We start from the raw sequence: 12505 nt of genomic DNA on the forward strand, positions 1-12505 counted from the left end.
ATATATATATGGAAAAAGAAATATCAATAAAAACAAAAAAAAATCTGTAATAGTAGCTAAAGAATCAGAAAGAAGCTTAAATTACCCAAAGGAAGTGGGGAGAGCACAATTGTGCCCAGTTAGGCTGAAAGAAGCAGAAATGAGCACCAGAAAGTAGAATTATCTGAAAAAAGCAGAAATTTCCAAACAGCTGAATAGTAGCTAAAAAAAACAACAACCCAGAAAGTAACTTAAATTACCAGAAGTAAGTGGAGAGAGCACATTTTTGCTGAATTAGGCTGAAAAAAAAAAGTTTAAATGAGTGCAAAAAAATGTGGAATTAGCTGAAAAAGCTAAATGTAGCATAAAACGGCTAATAGTGGCTGAAATAGCTGAAAGAAGCATAACAAGCTGAAATTAGCAGAAAGAAGTTAGAAGACACACAAACATGCTGTAGTTGGCAGAATAACGCTGAAAGGAGCACAAAACAGCTGGAAAACAGCTGAAAGAAGCTGACCCAGAACAAAATGTGAAAGGAGAAGTAAAAGGTTGTAAACGGAGCTAAAGATCTGAAGGATGTAAAATGAGCTCAATTCATTTTCTATGAGGAAAAAATGGCAGAAAAGGCTAAATATTTCAAAAAGCTAAAGTTGCACCAGTACCAAAAGCCATAGCACCCTTCTGAAAGAGCTGAACACTTTGATATACGATTTGTTGAAATGGCACAAAAATTGTGGAACGAGAAAGATGCTGAAAAATGTACAGAAGAAGTATAGTAACTATAAGAAATCTAAACAGGATCACAATAGTGTGAATGCTTAATAAGCATTTGCACAAATAAAAATACAGAATGTATTCTGTGACTCATCAACTCTAACAACTAAAGAGATTTGGTTAAAAAATAAATAAAATTAAAAAACTATCCAGTGTGTGTTTATCTGTGACACAACACATTGCTATATTTGTTTTTCCTTTTCATGAAAATTACAAGAATTTCACATCCAGATGGAGCTTATGAAATATAAAACATTCATGCTGCTGCAGCTGTTGCAGTATTGAACCTGTCAAGATGAACGAATAGTGTACGAAAGAAATATTAAAAGCAGACGTACTTTTAGAAAAATTCTCAAAAGAAATTAGTGTTATTTCAAACGAGGATCTAAATAAAAAGCACCGTGGGTTATGAGCGGGGAAAAAGACATCTTCCTCAAACCTCAGAGTAAAACGCTCGAGCTGCGTTTTAGTTCCCATCTCTGAAATGTGGCGGCGACTTCCTCGATGCGAGTCGCATCAAAGGTGACCCGTCAGGTTCGCTTCCCTCGGCGCAGCCGTGCTGACGTGTTTACAGCCCGTTTGGGACCGTTTGAACCCGTGTAACTTTGCGATCTCACACCAGGTACGAAAGCAAACGCCTTCAAGAAGGAAAAAATAAAAACATCAGCCAAATGTCACGCCGCCCCTCGCAGCTCTGCGGCGTCTGATAAAAAGTCAGTGCCTTTAAGCAAAGGGTTGGCAGCGTTACCAACTGAGGCTCCGCAGGCCAGGAAAGGCCCCCCCTCGGAGGGGCTGGCATTTCAAAACAGGGGGGAACAAGCTATGAGCTTGAGCTCGCACAACAAATAAAGCAAACCGTGTTTGGTAACATGGTCATTTGAATTTAGGCAGCATGTTCATGAAGCAGCTGCAAGGCCCACTGCAAAAAGCATCTCGATCAGGGAAACTCAACTGGCTCAGTTGTAGCTGTTAACTTTCTTTCATCTTTTTTTTTTTAACTACTTCTACTTCATTTACAAAACACTTTAAAAACAACTATATATATATGTAAAATACAAAAACCAATAAAATAGAAGTAAAATACGTGTAAATCAGGTCGTCTTAAATGTCAAGGAATCTTCCAAAAATGCATTTTTAGAGGAGATTTTAATAAATAAATAAAAAGTTTATCTGGTCCCACAGGCTTCTCGAAGCCTTGGCGGTTGGTATAAAGGATTCAATGACACGCCGACTCCTTCAAACGCAAATTTGGGGCATTTAAGCCTCAAGTAATTAAGTACAGTGAAGCTTATTAGAGAAATTTACACTGTATATTTGTACACGCAACAGAAAGGTAAGAAGTATCGTAAGCAACAGATGTGAACGCCTGGAGAAAATGATCTGATATGCATTTTTATTTTTTAGTCCCACTTGTTTATTTGGACTTAAAACCTATATCTAAGCCAAGCTACAGGAGGTGCCCTTGCAGCTTCAGCTTCCCTGTTATGTTCCTGTGTCTAGCTATACACCAGTGGAATGATTCAAATGTGTCACCGTAATGAATCCAAAAACTTTATTTTTCTTTGAACCGATTAAATGAAAACAGACCGGGCTAAACTACAGACAGGTTAGGTTAGGTTTATTTGTCATATGTAAAATCAACACAAGATCAACAATGAAATGAAATGAAATGCTTAGGATGATGAGAACCGTCTCGACTCACCCAAAAAAAAAAAAAATAAATAAATAAAGCATGCAGCAAAAATACTAAAAGCATTCTAAAATACTTAAAAAAAGAAACATATTAAAAATACTACTAAAATACTAAAAAACATATTAAAAATACTACTAAAAAACATTTTAAATACTACTAAAATATTTAAAAAAAATATTAAAAATACTGCTAAAATACTAAACGTATTAAAAATCTACTAAAATACTAAAAAACATTAAAAATACTAATACAATATTAAAAAACATATTAAAAATACTAAAAAACACATTAAAAATACTACTAAAATACTAAAAATATATAAAAATACTACTAATATATATTTTTTTAAACATATAAAACATACTACTAAAATATATTTTTAAAACGTATAAAAAACTACTAAAATGCTAAAAAAAAAAACATTTAAAAAATCTACTAAAATATAAAAAAAACTTTAAAAATTCTACTAAAATATTTAAAAAACATATTAAAAATACTACAAAAATATATTTTAAAAAACATATACAAATACTACTAAAATATATTTTAAAAAACATAAAAAATACTAATAAAATACTAACAAAAATACTACTAAAATACTAAAAAACAAGGCGCCAAAGTTGAAAAAGAAATGCAACAGAAATAACTCCAGGGCAAGACATGCAAAGTGTTGATGAGAATCTGACCAAAAGGTGACTGAAAACCGCAGGGACCGTACTTACGGGGCAAGATGGTGACTAATGCGAGGCAGGTGGGCTGATGGGTAAAACCAGGTGAAAGGCAAGATAAGGAAGTAAACAAATATGAGCAAACTAAAATAGGGTACATTGTATAGAAACAAGCACGTAGAACTGAAGAATACCATGACGGAAACCATGAAAACTCAACAGTCCAAACACAACTGCACCTGCACGTTATGATGCAAGGCCAACAAGAAAGGTATTTAGTTCTCGGAGCGGGACACTGAGCTTTTAAAAGCTCACACAATACCCGGATGAGACCCCAAATCAACGGGGAACAAGGCGGAGTAAACCAAAGGAGTGTAACCATGTCTTCAGCTGATCAAAGAGAATATGAGGTTATTCACTAATAAATGGGACCAACGTGGAGCACAAAGACACAGCAGATGCATCAAGAACAAGGTGGTACATATATCAAGACTTTGTCACAGGAACCAAACCTGGCCTCTCTGTCCAGACTGCTATTCTAGAAACCTGGAAATGTTTCTGTCCAGGTTGAGTTCACCGGTGTCACCTCTCTTGCATGTGACGTTGTCGGCTCAGTTGTTGCCAGGCTACAAACACAGCAACAACGTACCTTCATGCCAATCCTTGGAGATTTCAACCTCACCTCTCCCTACATCCAACTTTCCATCATTCTGTCTTGTCTTTCACTGGTTTGGTTACAACATTTATGGATGTTTTTCTCCCCCGTTTGCCCCACAACAATATAATTCCCCTTCCGGGAATAATAAAGTATTGTTTAATTCACTTCAGACAACAATGCAGCCATCTGGATATGGAGAGTAGGAGAAATGAGACTGCTGAGCGTAAACGATGCACGCGATGCCTTTTGTTTTGCAGCTGATTACCAAGGTTACCAGGCGATACCCAACAGCTGGAGCTGTCGCAGCAGAAAAAAGCTCTATGATTCATAATTCATGCCTTTTGAGTTTTATATTTTAAGATTTCTGCCTCGCTCTGTGGGTATGCAAAGCTGTCGGTTGCTCTGTAGTGTCTGTTTTACGGTATACTTGTCTTCCCGGTATACGTTTTCTGCATTTGGTTAACGGTGTGTGCGCCGCTCACACAAGGGCACAAGATGAAGTCTAGGTCACCCGAGTGTCTAGTCAGACGTGCATGTGTGGACTTGCTCTCTGCCGGTCCCAGCGGCCTGTTATCATCATTTCTAATTGGATTCAAAGGGGACAAGGCATGTTTCCACTCCCAGAAGTATCTGTTCTTGTGCCACTTGAGCCAAGAAGCGAGCCAAAAGAAAATTAGATTTAGCTGCCTTTCTTGTCAGCATATTTAACGGTAATCACTGAGCCTTCCTGGCTTATTTAGCATTCCGGCAGCAGGTCAGGTCAGACCTGCCACCCCCACCCCCAACGCCCGGGGGGTCTGCCTGTTCATCCAGCATCAGCAGTCAGCACTGATGAGCCCCTGAGCCCCGCCGGTGAAACCAAGCCCATCAAGCTCAGTGCAATCACCTAAATCAGCCATCAGACTTGTCCGTCTGAAGGTCACCGCAGAGCGACGGCACGTCCAGGTCCTGCTGTCCGTCCGTTCACATCTCGGAGACGTCTGCTTTGTTTTTCTTCTGCTGACGTTTTGCAGGAGTTCTGCTTTCCTCCCAGGACGGTTGCTATGGAAAGGCGCATCCTGACGAAGAACTGTAGTGAATTTGTTCCATTAGTCGTTTATGTAAATGCAAAACGCATGACTCAGCCCATTAGGTTATCTGCTTCGTGTTTAACTGCTAATTATACCCAAATGGTTGACTGGATTACGTGGATGGCATCGTTATGCGATGACCCATGACCCAAAACAAAACATGTTTTAGTATTTTAGGAGTGTTATTATGATTATGTAACCAGGGCTTAATTTGTAACCTGATCGAGTGTCGGACCGCAAATAGTGGACAGATCAGCTGGGTGGAGGAGTGGTGGTCTGGAGGTCCTCCCCCAGCAAAATTTGAATAAAGTAGATCTGATTTCCTAAATTTTGGTGTATTTTAACTAGAGATGCACCGATCCGATACCAACATCGGTATCGGGACCGATATAAAAAAAAACAAACAAAAAAAAACTTCTGGATCGGGTATCGGTGACAATGTGACCGATCCATGACTGGGCAGATCTATTCACTCTAATTCTATGCTTTGTGCTTTGAGTGATGTCACGTGCTAGTGTACTGACTGAACAAATTAAAGTTATGTTGTTTTGACATGTTTGACCCAGCTTGTGAAGCTCTTGGTGTGTTTAAGTGTGCTGTTATGGTGCAGAGTTTTCAATAAATTTGTATTCAGTACATAAAACAAATGTTTTAATTCAGCACTGGGTTTGTAAGCTCAAACATCCAGGTAGGCAACAAAAATGGCTAAATTATGTCATCTGGACCTGTTTCAGAAACGGGTCCAGATGACATGATTTAGCCATTTTTTGTTAATCCAGCACTGTTTTTTTGTATCAGTTCGGTATCGTCCGATACTAAACAGCAGGTATTGGTATCAGATCGTTAGTGAAAGTGGATCGGTGCATCCCTAATTTTAACAGGTTGTTAAATATCTACATTTACCTTTTGTAAACACTCTGCTTCTGTCAAGCATCCTATCCCCTTTATTTGACGGTTCTGAGCCGACACTTCTCCGCCAAATTCACTGTCCGACTCCACATGTGAAACCTCCAGGCGCCTCCTCCGTCTGGGCTCCTGCCCGCATACGACCGCCTGGCTAGCTCGTTCGGCACTCACCTCCACCACTCTTGTAGGGGCGGAGATTTTTTAAGGGAAGAGGTGGAAGTGATGATTGAAGAGGCAGATTGTATGTGAAATTAAGAAGTCGTAAGTGGCTGTTGTGTTTAAAATGAGTGTTTATGCAATTATTTTCAGTTTACATATCCAAGATCAGTTTTATTCATTCAAGGCAGTCATATTTGTTCATAACTTTATTATTTATTTACTTTATTAGTAAGCCTGAGAGTTGGCAGATCCAAGCAAACCGTTACTGGAACGCACCCTGTCAAAACGAGAAAGTTCTCAGATCCTGTTCCGGCAGGATGTAACCTTTGCTTGAATTCCCTTTGTTCTGTTTTCAGGCTGAAGATGAAGAAGAGGAGGACCAGCCTCTGAGCCTGTCCTGGCCCGAATCCAACCGCAAGCGCTTCACCTATCTCTTCATCATGCCGGTCGTCCTGCCCTTGTGGCTAACGCTGCCAGATGTCAGGAAAACCGTATGTGACATCAAGTTCTCGAAACATCTGTTAAGAACAGCGTTCTAACTTCCACGACTAGTCGTTAATTTTTCACGTTCTTTCTTTTTCAGTCGTCAAAGAAGTTCTTCCCCATCACATTCCTGGGTGCCATCTGCTGGATTGCAGGATTCTCCTACTTGATGGTGTGGTGGGCTCACCAGGTACGCAGAACTTCTCATAGTTCTTATAGTTTGTATACTTCTTATAAAAAAAACAACCTTTGTCACATTCTTGGGATTTGCTGTAATCCATAATCCATCAACTCAGACTTAATTACAACCGTTTTATTCCAAAGAAGAAGACCGTCTGCAAATTTATTTTATTTGTTCTTGGTCATTTCAATAAACCCCAAAGAATTGCAAGAAAATTAAAAAGATTACGTTTGATATATCCTAAAGCATCCTTTTTTTTAATCTTTCTGCAGGTTGGCGAGACCATTGGGATTACAGAAGAGATTATGGGTCTGACTATATTAGCAGCTGGAACCTCCATCCCTGACCTCATCACCAGTGTCATAGTGGCACGCAAGGGGCTGGGTGATATGGCTGTTTCCAGCTCTGTGGGCTCCAACATCTTTGACATCACTGTTGGGTACGCCACCTGAACGAGGTTTAACTCTGGATTGAACATTTTCTTAACGGAGATATAAAGCAAATAGGAAATACACCCACTGATGTACATTAGATTGAGCCTCAAATGTTTAGTTCTAAAAACTGCTAATGATAAACGTTAAAAATTGGAGAAAAAATATTTTAATTTCAAACATGTACTCCAATAGAGTACGTCATAAATATGACCCATCCTGATGTGCAAAATAAGTGCAGAATTTTTGCCATAATTGAGAGTTGCATAAAAATGAGTCCACATACATATACATATATATATATATATATATATATATATATATATATATTTATAAGTCTAAACTACTTTAGTCATTTTCTAACTAGTATGTCTTCAGAAATAATTCCTTGGTTTTTAACCTTAATAATTTATGTTGAGATAAACCGTGTCTCTGCAAGTCGCAGAGGTACCTGGAAATCCCTTCTTATAACATTTTAAAGCTTGGGCATTCCCTTTTTTAAAGATCTGACTGAAATTCTTGATGTCATCACTCCAGACTGTCACATTTCTTCTGTTTAGAACTCATTTGCAATAAGGACCCAGAGAACTTGGGATTTAAAGTAAAATATAATTTTAATAAAAAGCAAAGGCTGATGTGGCGGCAAAACTTACGTTCGCTCAGGGGAGACACGGACGGAACACGGAACACGACGCCGCACAGGATGATGCCCAGGCAAAGAACACGGATGCAGAATTATATACACACACACTAATGAGGGGTAAACGCAGAACACCTGAGCAAACAGGTGGCCGAGGAGGAACTGATTACAAGAGGCAGACCAATTGTAGGGACAGACCACATGAGGGAGCCACACTAAGGAAAACAATCCACAGAAACGGACAAATCCTCACACCGACCAATGAGTTCAAGTTCAAGTAAACTTTATTGTCATTACCATCTCATGTGGTACATGAAATGGAATGAAATTATGTACACAGGGTCCCAGTTAAACCCCAAAATAGCAAAATGGAAAGTATAAAAATAATAGTAAATAAGGATCTAAGATACACACTAAGATAAACGCTAAACAAACGCCAAACGGTACGCTAAAAGATCTCAGATAAACGCCAAACACTAATAATGAAAAACAATACGGCGCAACAACAACAGCAGCCCGAACATGAGTCAGTGGTGAGCAGATGGTATGAATGAATACAGCAGCATAAGATAATCAGCAGCACAGATAAGTCACATATCACCAATTAAAGTGGCATTACAGTGATTTTTCTTTTTTTCTTAGACTCATGAATCCCTAACCAGGATAATCACTAACAGCTTCAGGGTAGAAGCTGTTCCTCAGTCTAGTTGTTCTGCACTTAATGCTCCTTAACCTCCTGCCTGAGGGGAGTGGGGCAAAAAGTGTGTGTGCTGGGTGAGTGGGGTCCTTCATGATGCAGGTGGCCCTCTTCCTGCATCTGGAGGTGTAGATGTCTGTGATGGTGGAGAGGCTGACTCCGCCGATCTTAAGTCTTGAACTATAAAAATTGTTTTAAAACGGCTCTCTTGTTAAAACTAGCTTGTCAGGTGAGGTGATATATTTGCCAAAAAAAATTAACTATGCCTCAGTTTAAATCTTTTGAGATGGAAAATTAAAAAAAATAAATGTCAATACTAAAACTATTTTTTGTTGCGAGTCATTTTGCTGGCACGGGTCACAAATTTTGTGGCCCAAGGCGAGGCCAGGCAGGTGTGATGTGGGTGGAAGTGGGTAATAAAATAACGTGCGCTGCTGAAATAAAGTTTTGCATAAAAATAAGTACAACTATTAAAAATTAGTTGTTTCCAACCGAAATTTTGTGTTTTTCTCACATTGAGTAGCCAACTACTCTCCCACAGTCACAGCCCAGTGAGACCTTAAATAATACATTAACCATAAGTACTTAAACAATAATGAAAAGGTTTCACACCTATCAGGAATGTCAACCATGTGACCAGAGTGGCCCCTCTGGGGGTGGGACTAACAAAGACCCTAACGATCCTCTAATGTGAAGAGTGAGAGGTCAATCTGCATGTGTCAATCTGCATTATGCAAGCTTACAGAACACCTCTGCTTTATAACTTGAATCCAACAAGTTTCAGTCAGGTCATCTGGACAGTTTCTTCTTTTTTTTTGTTGTTGCTGAAACGTAACTTGAATCCCACACTCCTTGTTGCTTTGAATTGAGAAAGCTCCTCGGATGAGAAGCGAAATGTATTCAGTTACAAATAAAGTCCAGTTGTTTTGTTTTTAACCTTTTTTGGACTTGAATAATACAGCTAGAAATTAATTTATTCACTATTAATCAGACAAAATAAGATTGTATATTGCACTCTTGTTCCTCTTTCTTTAGATTTGTATTGCCAAGTTTTATAGAAAACCACAAATTGTCTTATTATAAATTTTCCGTGAGCTTGAATTGCTGAAAACCAATACCATGTTTATGCGTTACGTTTGCGTCTTTGCAGACTACCTTTTCCCTGGCTCCTGTGGTCCCTCTTCAGGGGTTTGAAACCGGTGCAAGTCAGCTCCAACGGCCTCTTCTGTGCCATCGTGCTCCTCTTCATCATGCTCCTCTTCGTCATCATCTCCATCGCCGCATGCAAGTGGCGCATGAGCAAGCTGCTGGGCTTCATCATGTTCATGCTGTACTTCGTCTTCCTGGTGGTTAGCGTCATGCTGGAGGACAGAGTGATCACCTGTCCGGTGTCCATCTGAGGACCTGTCCGTCATCCCCACGACGTCCACCCTCGCCTGACCCTCGTGATCCTTTGCTTCACGAATAATAAAGAAAAGAAGAAAACTGGCGTTGACAGGAAACAAATCAACAAGACCAGCTTGGAAGGTTTTGTATCAACCTAAACTGATTGGATTGTCACCTTTTTTTTATTTCACTGGCAGGTGAGACTGGTAGAGGTGGTGGATTGATGGGTGTATGTCACAAATAGAAGTATTATGCATGCCATTAGTTTTACTGGAGGAGGTTAAATCGATCTGGTTTTTGTGAGAAATAAAAAGAACCAAGAGTTGCACATTGTATAAACTAACAAATGCAGTGACAGATCATGAATGGTGAGCTTTTTTGAGCCTAACAGACTGAAACACCGTCAGCAAGAAGGATAAATGGATGTAGATGATTTCTTTTTTTGTTCCAAATGGGTTTCCTCCATGGTGGTATCAAGACTATTTGCTTTGTGTCTGAGGCAGACTAACTGGGCATAAATCTTTTTATCTTCTTGATTTTGCTAATCCAAGTTTTCCCAGTTTCCTGCCAGTTTTTACTTTACACATCACGTTACTTTAGAGTCTTTTTTATTATTATTTTGGTATCCCTTTCTATGAGGTATTAGACGTAGCAGTAGAAATGAAATACGGTAACAGTATTAGTTAATGAACACACTGTACAGAACCTTCTATGCTTCACGTGTACTAATGGAGGGGGGAAAAAAAAGGCAAGTATAAAAGCCTAACTCGAAATATACAGTAGCCTTCAATATCTCGTACCAGTTGGGAAGAAATGCATGAGTACTTAGGCTCGTTAATATTCCATAACTAAGAATATTACGTAAAGAACTTTACAGTGTTTAAGCGTCTTGGTTGACTTAGACTAGTCGATGTGTAGTGCTGCGTTCACAAGTTGGCTCGAATCACTGTCTAGTTAGGCTGTTGGGACACAACTTACAAGGCATTAACTGCATGAAAAAAACACGATCCTCAACGGAGAATAATCACCTATTAATCAGTTATATACAAAAATGTAAACTTTTTAAAAACCCGTTTCATTACTTCCTAATGCAAGCCACCGCACAATCTCTATGTAAGAAACTGTCAACACGTACGGTCGATGATAGCTAGCAAACGATCGATTCTTCTTGAACCCAAGGTGCTTTTTGTGTGCATGTGCAATCTGCATTTGGAGACACAATGACCATTTTTTTAAATTTATCCATAATTAGAGGCAAACATGTGTACGCACAGTGGTTTATGTATAATTGAATGCTCTTTTACCCCTTCCTCTGACTTGCAAAACTCCTGCTCCAACATGTTGAGTGGAGTTGGGGTTCCCCAATGTCACCATCTGGCCCTTTAAATGGAGATATTTCAGTAGGACACGAAAAGAAAGGCAAATATACTTACTAATGTTATTAATTTCTATGGTTTAAAAAAGAAAAAAAGTTTTTTATTGGCACAAAACCCACTGTAAAATCTAATTTGATACCAGTGCTTTTTGTTTGGCATCAAGCTTTAATTATCCTATACATAATCTCACATTTCGGTTAAAATAGTTTGTCACAACTGTTTCAGTTTATTCGGGCATATTTTGGTGTCTTTGTATCATGATCAATCTTCCCTAAGAAGAATAAAATGTAAGATTGTCTGTTAAAGGCATGATAATTAGATTTACACTAAATATAGACATATTGATGTTGCAACGTAAAAAGAAGTGACAACCACTGACGGCGTATCAGCTTCTAGAAGAGGCGTCCCGTGTTTGGAATATTTTAAACGCTACTGTTTATGACTTCAAATTAAGGGCGATGGGGTAGGGTTGGGCATGTGGTTTGGCCAAAGTCTCTCCTTAAGAAACAGATTGAGTTACTCACTCACTTAATAGCAATATACCATGTGTGGTCCTTGAGAATCCCATTCTTGTGTCTCTGTCTCTGGTTTTCCTTTTTGTTCAGTCAAAAACTTCAGGATGTGAAACTGGCCACCGGTTCTCCTAAAACAGAGCCTTTTTCTGTTTGAGCTGGCCAGAAGCACCTGCTTTACCTCGACACACAGCCTCTGTACAGCAGCGTTGTAGGAGTTACCTGTAAAATATTAGTAAATAAATTCTCTGAATGTGTGAGGAAACTTTGCATGCAAGGAACTTGGGCTGGTTACCCACGAACTGTACAGCAGAGCTTAGACCAACTGTATAATGTACGTTGACTTTTATGCACCCGTTCACAGAGACACACTAAAACCATTGGCTTTACTTTTGTAAATATATAAACTCTGGGTTTTTTTTTAGAAACAACCAAATGTTTCACATCTATACTTAACTTTTCTTATTTTTTAAATTGTGTCTCAAAAAAGGACACTTATGCTGGTTACCCTTTAGTAGTGTAGCATTTTACACCTGATTAGCATCGATCAACTGCATGTTCAGTTTCTATAATTTAAATGAGGGCTTGAAAACAACAGTTCGGATCATTAAAGTGGGGTTCTGTGAAACGTTTAGAAACAATAATTAATTGTCTTATTGGTTGTAGATAACTCTTTGAAACACGTCAATATGGAGAAACAGAGTTGGCTTCTGACCTAACCGATAACCACAGGCGTTGCGTCAATTATATGTGATGGGGACGTGTCCCCCTCACATTTAAAAAATGTTTATTTGGACCACCCGCACACACACGCACACGTTTATCATGAAATATTAGTTCCCCCAGCGCTGTTTTTATTTCTTCGTGAATGAATTCATTCCACTTGATTAAT

At 38.9% G+C, this 12505-nt stretch overlaps 1 protein-coding gene across 1 annotated transcript in view; it reads left to right on the plus strand.

Moving 5' to 3' along the window:
* LOC119409620 (sodium/potassium/calcium exchanger 2) overlaps positions 1–10220 on the plus strand; it is an 80687-nt gene extending 70467 nt beyond the window's left edge. Inside the window, exons 7-10 of the mRNA XM_037676523.1 lie at positions 6264–6398; positions 6491–6580; positions 6844–7010; positions 9490–10220. Coding sequence (XP_037532451.1) covers positions 6264–6398; positions 6491–6580; positions 6844–7010; positions 9490–9739 — 642 coding nt within the window. The 3' untranslated portion in view covers positions 9740–10220. The remainder of the gene's footprint in view (positions 1–6263; positions 6399–6490; positions 6581–6843; positions 7011–9489) is intronic.
* Positions 10221–12505: the final 2285 nt, after the last annotated feature.

Source organism: Nematolebias whitei, chromosome 1, assembly GCF_014905685.2.
Source record: "Nematolebias whitei isolate Nwh7 chromosome 1, NemWhi1, whole genome shotgun sequence".
In the NCBI taxonomy this organism is placed as follows: Eukaryota; Metazoa; Chordata; class Actinopteri; order Cyprinodontiformes; family Rivulidae; genus Nematolebias; species Nematolebias whitei.